This window comes from Kogia breviceps, chromosome 8 (assembly GCF_026419965.1).
Source record: "Kogia breviceps isolate mKogBre1 chromosome 8, mKogBre1 haplotype 1, whole genome shotgun sequence".
In the NCBI taxonomy this organism is placed as follows: Eukaryota; Metazoa; Chordata; class Mammalia; order Artiodactyla; family Physeteridae; genus Kogia; species Kogia breviceps.
The window spans coordinates 103,857,111-103,876,819 of record NC_081317.1 but is presented as its reverse complement, the minus strand read 5'-3'; the positions used below and the strand labels follow the sequence as shown (position 1 = coordinate 103,876,819).

Genomic DNA, 19,709 nt, shown 5'->3' with positions numbered 1-19,709 from the left:
AACAAAATGCCAGCTAAACATCAGCATATCATGGCAGTGATATTTATTTACTGATACTCCAATATGTTTTTGGCCGGACACCGAAGCAGCCTCGCTTCAGCCGTACAGCACCAACTCTGCAGATGCTACTACAATGCCTCCATGCTGCAGGACGTTCTGTGTCGTCTCACCTGCTGATTGGGGATGCTTCATCATTTTTGTAGACATATGCATGCCCTGTTGCATATGATCCAGTTATTTCTAGTTCTTATCTCTACGATTGACAGCCATGAGGACTTGGCTAAAAGAGGACTGAGAAGGAAAATACATTATTCTTAGCCTAAAAGGTTTATAGCGGAAGAAGCCAGGCACCGCTGTGTTATGGGAGACTTCCCTGATCTTTCTTTCCTCTTCCTTCCTTCCTGCTCCAGGCTGGATTGGGTGTCCCTCCTTATTTTTCTATAACCTGTGTACCTCTCTATTATTTAGTGTGCCACATTGTTTTCTAAGAAGTTTCTATTTGTGTGCCTGTCTCTCTGACTAGCTTAAGTACCTTCCTGGGGGGGACTGTGTTCTTAATTATGTTGGTTTCTAGCACAGTGCCTGGCACATCCTAAGGACTCAGTTTGTTGAATGAATAAATGAATGAATTTAATTGATCAAACTATGAGTAAAGAAACAATTTCATCAAGGCCTATCCTTTACAGCATAAGAATATTTATCCAAATATAATGTACTAATACAGTAATTGAATCTTTTATTTATTTGAATGACTGTTTCTTAGCTGTTTGGGGCTGAAATGCCTCTAAATTTAATTGCCTGCATGTTCAGACAGAGGGGTTAGGGCAACCACAGATGTGGGAATTCCCCTTTCTTCTTTCTTCAAAGCTTGCAAACCACAGGAGACTGTTGCTATCTACCCATTAACAACCATGATCATCTAGAAATGCCTCAGTGACCATTTGTGAAACTATTCAGCTTTACTCCAAAGAATTTATCCCTTTTTAATCTCACTGTCTTCTCTTCCACTCTTTCCTTCTAAATTGTTCTGTATTTCCAGTCCAGCATGTAAGTAACTTGGAAGTGATCACTTTGTCCTAACAAGAAAAGAGCTGAAAAAACAAATGAACAACTCTTAGATCCATCAGAGAATTGAGATCAAAGGGCAAACTTCTACTACAAAAATTGGAGAGACAGACAGGCAGATACAGAGAATCACAACTTACTAGAGCAGAAACCTACAGGCAAAATCCTCTTTGGGAACCAGTATCAAAGTAGGAAAACCAGAACTGTATGTGTGGATAAATCTGAAAATTAAAGACACCAAGGAAGGCCAGTCTTAGAGGAAATGCTCAAACTATTGTGAGTTTTACTTCCAGGAGCTCTACCAGGTTCTCACAGTGAAGATTAAAAACAAAAACAAAAACCTCTTGCTTTCTGCAGGGAAAGGGGGAAAGTATCATTTTGAAGTAGTGTTAGATTTTTCTAAAGGCCTGCCTTCAAGAGAAACTTTTTTTTTTCACTAGCACTACGCAGTTTTATTAACCATTCAAGTACAATAGTATCTGGTAAGATCTGGACAAAATTGTGATTTAAAAGTTTCGGCATCTAACAGTTTGAAAGAAGTCACTACTTACTCTTCTCACAAATGCGTTTTCACAGAGCCAAAACAGTACTAGCCATTAACCCAGTATACCAAGTGTACTGAAGTAGAAAAGATGCAACAAGAAAAATAGATACATTAGAAAGACATCAACACTGTAGAAAAAAAGAGTAGAACGGGCTTCCCTGGTGGCACAGTGGTTGAGAGTCCGCCTGCCGATGCAGGGGACACGGGTTCGTGCCCCGGTCCGGGAGGATCCCACATGCCGCGGAGCGGCTGGGCCCGTGAGCTATGGCCGCTGAGCCTGGGCGTCCGGAGCCTGTGCTCCGCGGTGGGAGAGGCCACAGCAGTGAGAGGCCTGCATACCACAAAAAAAAAAAAAAAAAGTAGAACACTTTCAGTTTCTCCCCTTTAGCCCCTAAAACAATATCATACAGTATGAAACTACCTATACAGTCCTACCTCAGCCTCTAGAATATTTGTCAAGAGGGCAAAAATAAAATGACAGTGGCCAGTACAGTCTTTGGATATATGAGAACTGGAGGGGGAGGGGGAATCTCATCAGCAGGATCTTTTCATGTCTTGACAGCTCATTTCTTCATATTGCTGAATAACATTCTCTAATCTGGATGTACCGCAGTGTATTTACCCATTCACCTACTGAAGGACATCTTGGTTGCTTCCAGGTTTTGGCAATTAGGAATAAAGCTTCTGTAAACATCCATGTGCATGTTTTTGTGTGGACATACATTTTTAACTCATTTGGGGTAAATCCCAAGATATAAACCTTAGAATCAATTCATTGATATCCACAAAATAAGATTTTGACTGGGATTATGTTGAATCTATAGATCAGTTTGGGAAGAATTGACATCTTGACAATATTGAGTCTTCCTATCCATGAAAATAGAACATCTCTCCATTTATTTAGCTCTTCTTTCATCAGTGCTTTGTAGTCTTCCGCATGCAGATTTCAATATATTTTGTTAGATTTATGCCTAAGAATTTCAATTTTGGGGGTGCTAATGTAAATTGTATTGTGTTTTCCATTTCAAAATCCACTTATTCATTACTGGCATGTAAGAAGGCAATTAACTTTTATATATTAACGTTGTATCCTGCAACCTTGCTATAAATGCTCATTAGTTCCATTGAGGAGTGGTTTTTTTTTTTTTGAGTCTTCTGGATTTACTACGTAGACAATCATGTCATCTGCAAACAAAGACAGTTTTATTTCTTCTATCCCAATCTGTATACCTTTTATTTCTTAATGCATGAGCTATGACTTCCAGCATGGTGTTGAAAAAGAGTGGTGAGAGGGGACATGCTTGTTTTGTTCCTGATCTTAGGGGGAAAGCTTCTAGTTTCTCACCATTTAGTATGATGTTAGCTGTATGTTTTTTAGTTGATGTTCTTTATCAAGTTGATGAACTTCCCTGCTATTCCTAGTTTGCTGAGAGTTTTTTTTATCATGAATGGGTGCTGGATCTTATCAAATGCTTTTCTGCATCTTTTGATATGAACATACAGTTTTTTTCTTTAGCTTGTTGATGTGGTGGAGTACATTGAATGATTTTCAAATATTGAACCAGCCTTGCATACCTGGGATAAATCCCACTTGGTCATGGTGTATAATTCTTCTTATGCTTGGCTAGATTTGCTAATATTTTGTTGGGGATTTTTGCATCTATATTTGAGAGATATTGGTCTGTAGTTGTCTTTTCTTGTAATGTCTTTGTCTGGTTTTGATATTAGGGTAATGCTGGCCTCATAGAATGAGTTAGGAAGTATTCCCTCTGCTTCTATCTTCTGGAAGAGATTATGGAGAATTGGAATAATTTCTTCTTTAAATGGTTGGTAGAACTCACCTGTGAACCCATCTGGGCTTGGTGCTTCCTGTTTGGGTAGTTTATTAATTACTGATTTGATTTCTTTAATAAATATAGGCCAATTCAGATTGTCTGTTTCTTCTTGTGTAAGTTTTGGTAGATTGTTTCTTTCAAGGAATTTGTCCATTTTATCTGGGTTATCAAATTTATAGGCATAGCCTTGTTCATAATATTCATTTATTATTCTGTCAGCATCCCTGGGATCAATAGTTATGGTCTCTGTTTCTCTCTCTCTCCCCCACACCCGTCCCCTCAAACTCACGAGAGATTTCTCAATTTTACTGATCTTTTCAAAGAGCCAGCTTAGTCTGGTTGATATTCTTTACTAACTTCCTATTTTTGGTTGTATTGATTTTTGCTCTAATTTTTATTTGTTCTTTTCTTCCTCTTACTTTGAATTTAACTTGTTCTCTTTTTTTCTAGTTTTCTAAGGTGGAATCTTAGATTATTGATTTTAGATCTTCCTTCTTTTCTGATATGTGCATTCATTGCTTTAAATTTCCCTCCATGCAGTGCTTGTGCTGCAGCCCACAAAGTTTAATACATTTTATTTTTATTTCCATTTAGTTCAAAATATTTAATTTCTCTCAATCCTTTTTCATTCGACCATGTGTGGTTTAGCAATTATTGTTTAATTTCCAAGTATCTGGGGATTTTCTAGATGTTTCTGTTATAGATTTCTATAGTTTTATTCCATCGTGGTTTGAGAGCAGACAGATTTTTATTCCTTAAAACTTGGTAAGGGGTGTTTTATCTCCCAGAATGTGATCTATCTTGGTGAATGTTCCATGTCAGCTTGATAAGAATGTGTATTCTGCTACTGTTGGATAAAGTAGACTATAGATGTCAATTAGATGCAGTTGATTAATGGTGTTGTTGAGCTCAGCTAGGTCCTTACTGATTCTCTGCCTGATGGATCTGTCCGTTACTGATAGAGGCTGCTGAAGTCATCAGCTATAATAGTAGATTCATTTATTTCTCCTTGCATTTCTGTCAATTTTTGCCTCACGTATATTTTTTTTTTTTTTTTTTTTTTTTTTTTTTTTTTTTTTTTTGCGGTATGCGGGCCTCTCACTGTTGTGGCCTCTCCCGTTGCGGAGCACAGGCTCCGGACGCGCAGGCCTGGCGGCCATGGCTCACGGGCTTAGTTGCTCCGCGGCATGTGGGATCCTCCCGGACCAGGGCACGAACCCGTGTCTCCTGCATCGGCAGGCGGACTCTCAACCACTGCGCCACCAGGGAAGCCCTGCCTCACGTATATTTTGACACTCTGTTGTTAGGTGCATTCACATTAAGGATTGCTAAGTTTTCTTGGAGAATTGACATTTTTTATTCATTGCATGTTGCCCCTCTTTATCCCTGATGATTTTCCTTACTCCGAAGTCTGCTTTGTCTGAAATTAATATAGGCATTCCACTGTTCTAGTTTTAACGTTAGTATATTTTTCTCTACAGCTTTACTTTTTGTCTATCTGTGTCTACATCGCTTTTTTCTTTTCTTTTCTTTTCTTTTTTTTCAGACATCATATAGTTGAGTGTTGTTTGTTTTTATCCACTCTGTCAGTCTCTGTCTTCTGGTTGGGGTATTTAGACCAGTGATGTTTTTAATTATTATTTATATAGTTGAATTATATATCTATGATGTTTGTTACTGTTCTCTATTCATTGCCTTGTTCTTTGTTTCTTGTATTGACTTCCACTTTTTCTGGTTTCTATGGGTTTAATTGAACATTTTATATGATTTCATTTTTAACCTCTGTTAGCATATATGTTTTACTTCTTTTTTTTTTTTTTTAAACTTTCTGAGTAGTTGTCCTTTGGTTTACAATATTCACTTAAAACTAATCCAGCCAGACTTCCCTGGTGGCACAGTGGTTAATAATCCACCTGCCGATTCTTGGGATATGGGTTCAAGCCCTGGTCCGGGAAGATCCCACGTGCCACGGAGCAACTAAGCCCGTGCAACACAACTACTGAGCCTGCACTCTAGAGCCCGCGAGCCACAACTACTGAGCCTGAGCGCCACAATTACTGAAGCCCGTGGGCCTAGAACCCATGCTCTGCAACAAGAGAAGCCACCGCAATGAGAAGCCCACGCACTGCAAGGAAGAGTAGCCCCCGCTCGCCACAACTAGAGAAAGCCCGAGTGCAGCAACGAAGGCCCAATGCAGCCAAAAATAAAAAATAAAAAAACCGAATCCAAGTCCTTTTTCTAACAACATTATATCACTTCACAGGTATTGCAAGTACCCTATAGCAGTGTCATCCTAATTCCTTCCTTCCAAACCTTATAACACTGCTTTCATTCATTTCACTTATCAAGAAGTTATAATCACTAGATACATTTTTGCTAGAATTACTTTGAACAAACTGTTATCTGTTAGATCAAATAAAGATAAGTAACCTTAGAATATAGTTTGTCTTGAATCTGAATGAGATAGTTAAATTTTATAGCAATATAACTAAAAAACAGTTGTCACTGCAGAATCAGAAAGTGTATTGTAATTATATTTACTAGTGGATAAGCTGCATGATGACAGTCTTTTGTTGTTGTTGTTGTTCTCCCTGGGTGTCCAGAGTCTAAATAGTTACTGGTCCATAGTCAGTGTTCAATAGAGAACAGTTGAATGTAAAACTTTCTTTCAAACAAAATTAAGAAGTAGGGACTTCCCTGGTGGCACAGTGGTTAAGACTCCATGCTCCCAATGGAGGGGGCCTGAGTTCGATCCCTGGTCATGGAACTAGATCCCACATGCATGCCACAACTAAGAGTTCGCATGCCACAACTAAGGAGCCTGTGAGCCGCAACTAAGACCCAGAGCAACCAAATAAATAAATAAATATTAAAACAATAACAAAGATCTAAATAAATTGAAAGGTATTTATACAAAAAAAGAAGTAAAAATTTTAATTTGCCTTGTTTTATTCCTTCTCTAAAGCTCTTCCTTTATGCAAATCTGAGTTTCTGAACTATATCATTTTCCTTCTTTCTGAAAAAAAATATCTTTTAAAACGTATATTGCAAGGCAGGTCTACTAGCAGCAAGCTTCCTCAATTTTTTTTTGTCTGAGAAAGTTGTTATTTCTCTTTTACTTTTGAAGGATAATTTTGCTCAATACAGAAATCTAGGTTGGTGGGATTTTTTTCCTTTCACACTTTATATATTTTACCCCACTTCCTTCTTGCTTTCGTGGTTACTGAAGAAAAGCTCAATATAATTCTTATTCTTCCTCCTCTATAGGTAAGGCACTTTTTCCCTCAGGCCTCTTTTAAGATTTTCTATTTTTCTTTGGTATTCTGCAGCTTGAGTATGATATGCCTATGTATAGAATTTTGGGGGTATTTATCCTGCTTGGTGTTCTGCTAGTTTGGTTTCTGTCATTAATTTTGGGAAATTTGATGTCATTATTGCTTCAAATATTTCTTCTTTTCCTTTTCCTTTTCTTTTCCTTCCAGTATTCCCCTTATGTATATGTTACTCCTTTTTTAATTGTCCCACTTCTTGAATATTCTGTTCTGCCCTTTTCATTCTTATTTTTCCTCTTTGCACTTTGGTTTTCTAACTTTCTGTTGACATTGATTCAAGCTCACTGATTCTTTCCTTGGTCATGCCGTCTATTCATGAGCACATGAAAATAATTCATTTCTGTTACAGTGAGTTTTTTTGTTTGTTTGTTTCTAGCATTTCTTTTTCATTTTTTCTTGAAGTTTCCATCTCCTTGCTTAGATTTCCTATCTGTTCTTGCATGTTGTCCACTTTTCTATTAGAATCATTAGTATATTATTCATAGTTGTTTTAAATTCCTGGTGTGATAATTCCAACATCTCCACCGTCTCCGTGTCTCGTTCTGGTACTGGCTCTATCTCTTAAAACTCTATGGGTTTTTTTTTCTTTTCTTTTCTCTTTTTCTTTTAGTATGCCATGTAAATTTTTGTTGAAAGCTGGACATGATGTACCTGTTAAAAGAACTGAGCTAAGTAGGCCTTTAGTGTGAGGTTGTATTTTTGTCTGGCTAGGATTTAGAATGTGTTTACTATTTGCCATAGCTGTTGCTGTCAGAGGCTAAAATTTCGTCTGTCGTGTTTGTTTATCTATTCTCTGTAATCTTTGGGTTTCCCTTAAGCCTTCCTTGTAAATAGGTGTGATACCTTCTCTATTCATTTTTCTTCCTTTCTCTTCTCCTCTTCTACCTTCTTTCTCCTGATTATCCCAACGTTTTTTCCCTCCAAAGTAAAAATGCAAGTCCTTAGTGATGTGAACATTTTTAATATGTCCTGTCAATACCACACTTTATTACAATTGTTTTACTACCTCCTTACTAGATTGCAAGTCTCTTGGAGGAGGTACTGTATATTTTAATCTTTGTATGAATTATGTCTGATACATAATCAATTCTCAATAAATAGTTATAAAATCAAGTATGCAGGGGCTGAAAAACATTTTCACATTGTCTGCTACTGATACTTCCCATTACATATCTCTTCCTTGCAGGTAAAATTTATGTCTTTCCAGTGGTTCTTAACTCTAATTCATAATAGAGTCTCTTTTAGGGAGCTTTGAAATATATGTTTGGCTTATAGAAAATATTATTAAAATGAATGGAAGATAGGATATCTCAGCATACAAGTGATGACTATAAAACAAGAACCAAAAGGAAATTTTAGAACTGAAAATTCCATTATCTGAAATAAATTCACTTGAATGTTATTAACAGAGTTTGAACACTGCAGAAGAAAGAATGAGTAAACTTGAAGAGAGATTTGATAGAAACCATTTAATCTGAAGAGCAGAGGTTAAAAAAAAATGGAAAGGAAACAAGGAACAGAGTCTTGGTGACCTTTGGGACAATACCATGGAATATATTTGGAATTGGAGACTGAAAAGAAATGGCTGAACAAATGAGAAGAAAAAAAATGGCTGTAATTTTCTCAAGTGTAGTGCAAAACACCAAGTTACAAATTCAAAAAGCTCAGAAAATGCCAAAGAAAGATAAATATAAAGAAGACACCACCCGGGCACAGCACAGACAGCGGCTTTGTGCATGAAAAAAATTTTTTTTTGCATTTGTAAGACCACTGAATGACAACTGACTTAAACAGTGGAGCTCAGAATCTTTGAAGCCGTGAAAGGAACCTGTTGACTCATGATTCATTTATATCCAGTGAAAATATTTTTTAAAAACAAGGGCAAAATAAAGAAATTGTGGCAGATCCTATATTCCAAATAAGGCTACAACGATAAATGTAACTAGAATAAACATTCCAGTTATAAGGCTGAGACCCTCCAACTGGAAAAAAAGCCAGCTGAAATTATAAGCTGTCTAAAGCATATGGACTTTATTTTTTTTTAAACAAATATACATACATATTCTTTTTTTACATTCTATTCCATTATAGGTTATTACAAGATATTGAGTATAGTTCCCTGTGCTGTACATTAGGTCCTTGTTAGTTATCTACTTTATATATAATAGTGTGTATATTTTAATCCCAAATTCCTGATTCCAGATAGAATAAAAGTAAAAGATGGGAAAAGACATACAATGCAACCAGTAAGTATAAGAAAGCCAGTGTGCCCCTCATTATTTCAAACAATGTAGATTCAATATTAGGCATATTAGCAAAGATAAAGAGGGCTACATAATGATAAAAGAGTCAGTTCATCAGAATGACATAATGCTCAAAAATATGTGTATACCTACTAACAGAGCTTTAAAGACTTGAAGCAGAAATGAACATAATTAGTGGGAGAAACAGACAAAATCTACAGTCATAGAAATTTTTAACACCCTTTGCCCAACAACTCATAGAACTAGTGAGAAAAAAAAATCAGTAAAGTCATAGAAGTTCTGAAAAATTCCTCAACTACTTTGACCTAATTAACATTTATAGAGCACTGTACCCAACAACTGTAGAATACTCATTCCTTTTGAATGCACATGGTATATTCACTAAGGTAGATCATATTCTGGACCATAAAACAAGTTTCAATAAATCTTAAAGGTTTGAAATTGTACCAGAGTATGTTTTCTGGTTGCAAAGGAATTGAATTAGAAACCAAAAACAATAAGGTATTTTTTTTTAAAACTTCCATTTCTGGAATTTAAAGAGCATACTTCTAAATAATCCATGAGTCAAAGGAGAAACTACACATAAATTAGAAAATATTTCAAGCTGAATGATAATGATACTGCAACATATCAAAATTTATGGGAAGCAGCTAGAGCAAGGGTTAGAGAGTGTAAGTGTTTATATTTGTAAATAAGAGAAGGTTAAAATCAATGATCTCGTTTGCTATTTGAGAAGCTAGAAAGGTAAAAACAAAGAGAAGAAATCTATGAAATAGAAACAGAAAATAAACCTGAAAAAGAAAATTAATGTAGATCACATAGTTATTTGAAAAGATTAATAACATTTATAAGTCCCTAGCAAAATTCATCAAGAAAAAGAGAGAAAATTCAAATTACCAAAGTCAGAATAATAGGATATCACTATGATCATTAAAGATAATAATAGTGTGAACAACTTTATGCCAGTATATTTGACAGCTTAGATTAAAAAGGCAAATTCCTTGAAAAACGTCACTTGCCAAAACAAATACATGAACAAATAGAAAATCTGAATAGCACCATATCTATTAAAAGATTTGAATTTATTATCAAAAACCACACACACACACTCAAACAATAACAACAACAAATAGCCTTCGGGTCCAGGTTGTGTTATTGGTGAATGCTATCAAACCTTTGCAGAAGAAATAATACCAATCTTATAAAAGTCTCAAGAAAATTGAGCTTATTTTATAAGGCCAGCTTGATGCTGATACCAAAACCTTACAAAGACATCATAGAAGGAGAAAATTATAGGCTAATATCTCTCATGAATACAGACACAAAAAATCCTTAAGTGTTAGCAAATCAAATCTAGCAAATATGTGAAAAGGACAATACATCATGACAAGTGAAATTTAGCCCAGAAATTCAAGGTAGGTTTAACATATTAAAGTCCATCAATTTGATTCATCATTTTAATAAAGGAGAAAAGCCATATGATCATCTCAATAGATGTAGAAAAATATCATTTGACAAAATTCAAAACTCATTCGTGATAAAAATTTATACCAAACTTGGAACTGAAGTTAATTAATCTGATAAATGGTATCTATGAAAATGCTACAACTAATCTCATATGTAACAGTGACATATTGGATGCTTTCCCTCTAAGATTAAGAATAAAACAAGCAATTCTCTTTTCACCATTTGTATTTAACATTGTACTGGAAGTCCTAGCCAGGGCAATTAAGCAAGAAAGACAAAAGGAATAAAGACTGGAAAAGGAGAAGTAAGACTGCATTTAGTTGCAGACAATATGATTGCTTATGTAGAAAATCCTAAACAATCTACAAAACAACTAGAAATACATAAATTTAGCAATATCATAGGATACACGATCAATGCAGAAAAATCAGTTGTGTTTCTAAACAGCACAAACACAATTTGAAAATAAAATAATCTAAACCAATTCCACTAAAAATAGCATCAAAAACATTTGGGAATACATTTACAAAAGATGTGTACAATTTGTACACAGAAAGCTTACAAAATATTGTCAAGATAAAGTAAGAAAGATCTAAAACAAAACCATCTCATTGATTGGAAAACAGTATTGTTAAAATGTCAATTCTTGGGCTTCCCTGGTGGCGGAGTGGTTGAGAGTCCACCTGCCGGTGCAGGGGACATGGGTTCGTGCACCGGTCCGGGAGGATCCCACATGCTGCGGAGCGGCTGGGCCCGTGAACCATGGCCGCTGAGCCTGCGCGTCCGGAGCCTGTGCTCCGCAACGGGAGAGGCCACAACAGTGAGAGGCCCGAGTACCACACACACAAAAAAAGTCCTAGCAGGATTTTATTTTTTTAACATCTTTATTGGAGTATAATTGCTTTATTTACAATGGTGTGTTAGTTTCTGCTTTATAATAAAGTGAATCAGCTATACATATACATGTATCCCCATATCTCTTCCCTCTTGTATCTCCCTCCTTCCCACCCTCCCTATCCCACCCCTCTAGGTGGTCACAAAGCACCGAGCTGATCTCCCTGTGCTATGAGCCTGCTTCCCACTAGCTATCTATTTTACATTTGGTAGCGTATATATGTCCCTGCCACTCTCTCACTTCGTCCCAGCTTACCCTTCCCCCTCCCCGTGTCCTCAAGTCCATTCTCTAGTAGGTCTCACAACAGGATTTTTTAATTGAATATTTTAATTTATATAAAACTTATATGAAAATGCAAGCAATTCCAGGAAAAAAAAAAAACAGTTGGAGGACTTAAACTACCTGATTTCAACACTGTATAAAGCTACATTAATCAAGACAGCATGGTATTGGCATAAGGATAGAAAATTAATAGATCCACGGAACAGAATTATAGAGTCCAGAAATGGAACATATATATAATCAATTGAATTTCAACAAAGGCAGTAATATTATTCAATGGGAAAAGAAAGTCTTTTCAATAAATGATGTTGCAACAACTGGATAAACATATGGAGAAAAATGAATTTTAATTCCTACTACCCTGGCCTCACAAAACTGATACAAGGGGTGGAGCTGGAGGCTCCCGGGTTCCCTTCTCTCCTACTCAGTCCCCAGCCCTTCAGTCACCCTGTGGGCAGGACCTAGCCTTGTGCCGCTTTCTGAATACTGGACTCCACATAACTTGGGCCCAGCAGAGTGCCCAGTGTGTAGCGACAGCTGGAAGGGCCTGACCCACGTAGGGAGCCGCCCTCTTGGCCCACTTGGTTTCACGTGCCAATTCGTCTCCAGCAGTTTTGTTTCCCAAGGGCTTTAAAGAATCTATAGAGAAGGAAAACTCCGAAGAAAGGCTTAATAAAGTGGGTTCCTCCAGCTTGCCTGACTGCAGGAGCAGCAGGGTTAAGAAGGGATGGCATGAAGTCCTGAGTGCGAAAGTCAGATGACAGGCCTGGAATTACGGGAACATGCAAGGCGGTGATGGGGGAGGTCGGGAGCCTAATGGTGACCTGAAATCAGATCCACCGATTGCTGCCTCTGCGACCTTCATTCCGTCCACCCACGTGTTCATTGAGTGTCTGCTCCAGCCAAGCACCTGGTAACTGAGATGCTAAGATCAAGCCTCTGGCTCAGAAGCTTGGCACTGGGACAGAGCTGCAAAGTGACTCTGAAGGCAGTGATATCCATGCACCCACCCTGCCAGTGAGGGTCGGGGGAACAGGAGCTGGGAGTTGGCACAAGGCTGTAGTCAGAAGCCCAGAGCGGTAGCTCGGGAGCGTCGTTGGCCCTGGTAAGGGACCCGCTTCTGGAAGGGTTTTTCACGCCAGCTCTGCCTTTTTTCTAGTTCACAGGAAGACGGAGCTTCTTATTCGGCCGGCACTGATTGCGCAATACCAGAGTAAGACTAGGCGGGGCCACCCGCTCCTCGCATTCAGCCCACACCCGCGAGAGCGGTGCGCCGGCACTGAGGCGTCCCGCAGACCTCCAGCAACTAATAATCAGAAGCGGACTTTCCCGCTTTCCGCAAAAGACACTCTCGATCCCTGATGGCTCTGCCGGCTGTCACCTCGCGGCGACCTGAACAGCGAGCGCTCCCCGACCGCACGAGGCAGCGGGGACAGAGCGCGCCGGCCGCCTCGGGCTCCCATGCCTCGGTTCCTAGTCCCAGGCCTCCGTTCCGGTGCCCCAGGGCTCTCATCTTCGTCTCTTTGGGTGTCCTGCTGTCGGTGAGTCCCTATCGCGGGTCCTGGCTCCGGAAGGCGCGCTTGGCGGCCGGGAAAGGGGGGGAGGGGCGGGGGGGACACGGTGGGGTGCCTGCCTGAGTCACCTGCGGCCCGGGTTTTATGAGCGGGACCAGCAGTGGGCAGCGTCGGGAGAAGGAGCAGAGTCTTGACCCAGCAGGACCGCCCCGGCCCTTCCCTCTCATTACCATACTGCACTTTGCGTCCCTCTCATTACCATACTGCACTTCGCACCCCCTCTCTCCTCCCTCTCCTTCCCAGCTTCCTCCCTCCCCTTCCCCTCCCCTCCCTCCCTCCCTCCCCTTCCCCTCCCCTCCCTCCCCTCCCTCCCCTCCCCTCCTCCTCCCCTCCCTCCCCTCCTCCTCCCCTCCCTCCCTCCCCTCCCTCCCCTCCTCCTCCCCTCCCTCCCCGGGGGGACACGGTGGGGTGCCTGCCTGAGTCACCTGCGGCCCGGGTTTTATGAGCGGGACCAGCAGTGGGCAGCGTCGGGAGAAGGAGCAGAGTCTTGACCCAGCAGGACCGCCCCGGCCCTTCCCTCTCATTACCATACTGCACTTCGCGTCCCTCTCATTACCATACTGCACTTCATCCGCCCCGGCCCTTCCCTCTCATTACCATACTGCACTTCGCGTCCCTTTCATTACCATACTGCACTTCGCACCCCCTCTCTCCTCCCTCTCCTTCCCGGCTTCCTCCCTCCCCTCTCCCCTCCCCTCCCTCCCCTCCCTCCCCTCCCCTCCCCTCCCTCCCTTTCCCCTCCCCTCCCTCCCCTCCCCTCCCTCCCTCCTTTTCCCCTCCCTCCCTCCCTTTCCCCTCCCTCCCTCCCTTTCCCCTCCCTCCCTCCCTTTCCCCTCCCCTCCCTCCCTCCCCTCCCCTCCCTCCCTCCCCTCCCCTCCCTCCCTCCCTTTCCCCTCCCTCCCCTCCCCTCCCTCCCTCCCCCTCCTCCCCTCCCCCCTCCTCCCCTCCCCCCTCCTCCCCTCCCCCCTCCTCCCCTCCTCCCCTCCCCCCCTCCTCCCCTCCCCTCCCCCCTCCCCTCCCCCCACCCCCTCCCCCTCCCCCCCTCCCCCCTCCTCCCCCTCCCCCCTCCCCCCTCCTCCCCTCCCCTCCCCCCTCCTCCCCTCCCCTCCCCCCTCCCCCTCCCCCCTCCTCCCTCCCCCCCCTCCCCCTCCCCTCCCCCCTCCTCCCTCCCCTCCCCCTCCCCCCCCTCCCCCTCCCCCCCTCCCCCCTCCTCCCCTCCCCCCTCCCCCTCCCCCTCCCCCTCCTCCCCTCCCCCTCCCCCTCCTCCCCTCCCCTCCCCCTCCCCCCTCCTCCCCTCCCCCTCCCCCCTCCTCCCCTCCCCCCCTCCCCCCTCCTCCCCTCCCCCTCCCCCCCTCCCCCCTCCCCTCCCCCCTCCCCCCTTCCCTTTTTATGCCTCTGATTAAATTCTAAAACATGCTCATTGCATCTATTCTTCCCATTGATTTTTACAGATAAGTAGCTTTCCCATCCTCCCTTGCATTCAGCACCCCTTCTTGGCTGCTGTGAGCAATTTGCCAAATTCCTTCCGGGCACTTTCTTCCACAGCAACATACAGGGCTTACAGGGTAAGCCACCAGTAATCATACAGCTGACCCCAGAGGCTCTGTCTTCAGTTTAGGAGGAAAGGGTGTGAAGCTTTTATTTTGATTTCCATTTTGAGATCGAAACAGGTAAGGTGTGCATCTGGAAAAACTATTTAATGGCTGTAGCTTGTCTTTTTACCTATACAACAACCATCCAAACCCACAAAAATTTCAGAAGAAACAGACCACAAGAAGACCTTGAGAACAAGTCTGACGCACTGTCACAGCTGCTCAGGTTAAGAGTAAAAGACAAACACTGAATGATATTACGTATATGTGGAATCTGAAAAATACAACAAACTAGTGAATAAAACAAAAAAGAACCAGACTTACCCATATAGAGAGCAGCCTGGTGGGTACCAGTGAGGAGAGGGAAGCAGGGAGGGGTAATATAGGGATAAGGGGAAAAGAAGGGTTGTTATGGGATTATATGAAATCACGTGTGTGAAATGTTTGAAAATTGTAAAGCACTAGCGAATTTAAAGAATATTTTCTAAAAAACAAAACAAAACAAGAGTAACGGTGCAGCTTTAGGGTGTGCTTGTCCCAGCAAGCAGAGTAGTGTTTGTTTGGTTGACTCTTATCAGAAAAAAGAGAGTGAAGATCAAACTAGACTGTTTTGCAGTCTAAGGGCGCAGGGGAGAGCAGGAAGCAACGGGGGCGGGCGGGAAGCAGGAGAGGGAAATCCCTGCTCATGATTCATCTCTGGGCAGAGCAGAGTCAGTAGAGTCTACACAGGACTCAACTTACACTTCCACATCTCTTCCTTCCTTCTCATTTCCTCCCTCTTATTTACTTATTTATTTTTTGCCATGCCAGCAGCATGTGGGATCTTAATTTCCTGACCAGGGATCGAACCCTTGACTCCTGCAGTGGAAGCGGGGAGTCATAACCACTGGCCTGCCAGGGAAGTCCCCTTGTTTCCTTCTGTCTTTTGTCCCACGCTGCTGCTCCAGTGCAGCCCTCCTGTCTCCCTCGTCTGTCTCTGTCTCTCTGTCTCTCTCTCTCTCACACACACACACACACACACACACACACACACACACACACACACACACACTGCCCCCACAGACACACAAGTCTGTGGGTCAGCAAAGCCTCAGATCTCCACTGCACCCGGGTCCCTCAAACAGGGTGCCGTGGGGATTACACACTTGGAAGCCTCCTCCTCGCCCACCCCCTCCCCCTTTTACTTTGACTTCGTTCTTGTCTGTGATCCTGTCCGTGTGGACTTTTCACTTTTCACTTTTCCACCAGTGTCCCTGCCACCAGTAGCATTGTCACCTCTGTCTTGCAGCCGCTCCAGGCTCTTTTCACCTTGGTGACCTTGGTGGTGTTTATAGGGGTGCGGGGGGGTCTTTGTGTCTCTGCATCAGTTCCCTGTGGCCAGAACTGTCCCTGCACAGGGCTGCTCATCAAGCTCCAGACGTGCCTCCCCTGAACGCACATGGGTTCTAAGATGCCTGCACTAACGCTGGTATGATGTCCTTGTCCTCTTCTAGGGGGTATTTATGTGGGTGGTGGGGAATGTGACTGGCAGGTTGGGAACAGAACAGAGGTAACTGAATGTCCTGTTGAGGGATTGCCCAGGTCCAAAGGCACCATGGAGTCAATTTCAAGTTTTCACTTGATGTTACCAAAGATTTTTAAAAAGGCACCATTAGTAGTGTTAAAAGTGTCAATTCATCAGGAAGACATCTTAATCATAAATATTATGTGCCTAATAGTAGAGCTTTAAAATATCAATACATAAAGCAAAAACGGATGAAATTAAAGGACTATCATATCACCCTTTGATGAAGATGAAAAAGGGTAGTAGCACTATCAACCACATGGGAATTCCCCCTCAGTCCAGTGGTTAGGACTCTGCGCCTTCACTGCTGAGGGTACCTGTTCACTCCCTGGCTGGGGAACTAAGATGCCGGAAGCCCTGCGGCACGACCAAATTAAAAACAAACTTTAAAAAAAATGAAACAAAAATAACTATCAACCACCTTGACTTAATTGACATTCAGAGAGCACACTGCAACATCTAATGAAGTCTCATTCTTTTTTTTTTTTTTTTTTTTTTTGCGGTACGCGGACCTCTCACTGTTGTGGCCTCTCCCGTTGCGGAGCACAGGCTCCGGACGCGCAGGTTCAGCGACCACGGCCCACAGGCCCAGCCGCTCCGCGGCATGTGGGATCTTCCCGGACCGGGGCACGAACCCGTGTCCCCTGCATCGGCAGGCGGACTCTCAACCACTGCGCCACCAGGGAAACCCGCTCATTCTTTTTTGACGAATGTGGTACTTTCATCAACGTAGACCACGTTCTGGACAATTTTTTAAAGTCTAAATAAGTTTTAAAGCAATGAAATCATATAGACTCTGTTCTCTGACTTCAGTGCGATTACATTACTAGTCAAGAATGATCTCTAGGGCTTCCCTGGTGGCACAGTGGTTGAGAGTCTGCCTGCTGATGCAGGGGATGCGGGTTCGTGCCCCGGTCCAGGAAGATCCCACATGCCGCCGAGTGGCTGGGCCCGTGAGCCATGGCCGCTGAGCCTGCGCGTCTGGAGCCTGTGCTCCGCAACGGGAGAGGCCGCAACAGTGAGAGGCCCACGTACTGCAAAAAAAAAAAAAAAAAGAATGATCTCTAGAAAAAAACTCCAAAATTTGAATTTAAAGCAATATACCTCCAAAGCATTCATAGTTCTTAGATGAAATCAAAAGAGAATTTTTTAAAATTTCAAAATAAATAATAATGAATATATACCACATGGAAATTTGTGGAAGGCTGCTAAAGCAGTGCTTAGAGTAAACTGTGTAGTTTGCAATTAAAGACCTTCCTTCTATTAAAAGAATAGGGGGTTGGGAGAAATAGGGAGTCAAATTTTAAAAAATAAAAAATAAAATAAAATCAGTGACTGGAAGATCCACATTAATCACCATAAAATAAGTGCAAATTAAACTCAAAAGAATAAGAAGGAAATAATAATAATATGATTAGAAAGCAATGAAATAGAATACAAACAGTTAAAGGAATTGACAAACCAAGCATTGATTCTTTGAAATAAGCAACAAAATGAATAAAATAAAATCAGTAAACCAAATTTTAAAAGAAAAAAAAGCAAAAAAAAAAAAACCAATATCAAGAATTAATGATGGGATATTATTACAAACTCTGCAGCCATGAAAAGGATAATAAGGGGATCTTATGAATAATAATTTTATGCTGATAAATTTGACAACTTGAATAAAATGGACAAATTCCTTGAAAAATACTACTTAGCAAAACAGATACAAGATGATTGTACTCAGGTCCTGGACATTGCTCTAAGTCAGAGGAGAAAGGCAAAAAGATCAGAAAGGAAGAAATGACCAACTGTATTCATTTGCAGAGAACAACTGCTAGAACTAAGTGAATCTAGCAGGTCACAGCATGCAAGTCCAGGGGCATAGGAGGCAATAGGATTGTGTGAGCAGAAGAAGAGGACACAGCCATTACCTAAACTCAGAGGAGGCCCAGCCTGGAAAAGGGAGGACTAGAGGGACACACATTAACACAGCTGTCTTGAAGTTCTTGAAAGAATTTTATGTGTCAGAGGGCTGCATTTTGTCTTATTCGGATCCAGCCAGTCAAACTGGGCTCCACATAACTTGTTATTGGTTCAATCTTCTTCTTTTAAAAATTTAACTTCCTGACTTAAAACACTCTCAAATTACAGAAAATTGCAAAAACCATACTAAACACATTTCCTTGAACCATCTGAGAACAAGTCAATGACAGAAGGCACATCACCCTTTAACGCTTCAGTGGGGGTTTCCAACAAACCAGAACATTCTACCCCCATAGTTTAATGCATCCTTCAGAATCAGAAAAATAACATCCAAAGGGTAATATCAGCTAATCCTGAGACCCCATTCATATTTCTCCAGTTGTCTCTATGATATCACGTATTGCACAGAGATCCTATCCTGAATTGCTGTCTTATCTTTTTCTGTGACTCTTTGATATTTAGTGGGAAATTGACAGACTATTTTTGAGGACAGGTTGTCAACCTCCTTTTTATTTTATTTACTTATTTACATGTATGTTAGATGATTTTGTATTTTTCCTACGTGCCTGTTATGGGCTGAATTGTGCTCCCCCACCACCAAATTCATATGTTTAAATCCTAACCGACAGTAGCTCAGAGTAAGACTATGTTTGTAGATAGGGTCTTTAATTTATTTAATTTTTTAAATAAAAATATTATTCAATTTATTTAAACTGAAAACCAAAACCATACAAAACAGTTCATCCATTTCACCCATCCTCCACCCCCACCCCACCTCTTGCAACCATCAATCTGTTCTCTGTTATCTATGAGCTTGTTTTGGGGTATTTAAAAAAATTTTTTTTAGATTCTGCATATAAGCGAGATCATATGGTATTTTTCTTTGTCTGACTTTTTCACCAAGCATAACATCCTCAAGGTCCACCCATGTTGTCATGCATGGAGAGATTTAATTTTTTATGGCTGAATAATATTCCACTGTGTTTATTTATATATATATATATATATATATATATATATATATATATATATATATATACCACAATTTCTTTATACATTCACCCATCAATGGACACTTCAGTTGTGTCCATATCTTGAGTATTGTAAATAATACTGCAGTGAACATGGGGTGCTTATATCTTTTGTAGTTAGCGTTTTCATTTTCTTTGGATAAACACACAGAGGTGAAATTGCAGAATCATATACTAGTTGTATTTTTAATTCTTTGAGAAATCTTCATACTGTTTTCTATGGTGGTTGCACAAATTTGCATTCCCACAAACAGTGCACAAGGGTCCCCTTTTCTTCACATCCGCCTCAACGCTTA

The 19,709-nt window shown here is 41.3% G+C and overlaps 1 protein-coding gene across 2 annotated transcripts in view; it reads left to right on the top strand.

Moving 5' to 3' along the window:
* LOC131761369 (tumor necrosis factor receptor superfamily member 10A) overlaps positions 1 to 19,709 on the top strand; it is a 47,831-nt gene that overhangs the window by 3,335 nt on the left and 24,787 nt on the right. Inside the window, exon 2 of one of the 2 annotated variants that reach the window (XM_067039896.1) lies at positions 12,844 to 13,225. In XM_067039896.1, the coding sequence (XP_066895997.1) occupies positions 13,046 to 13,225 (180 nt within the window). In that variant the 5' untranslated portion in view covers positions 12,844 to 13,045. Of the gene's footprint in view, positions 1 to 12,843; positions 13,226 to 19,709 lie in introns of those variants that run through there. The other variant, XM_067039894.1, reaches the window with a different exon arrangement.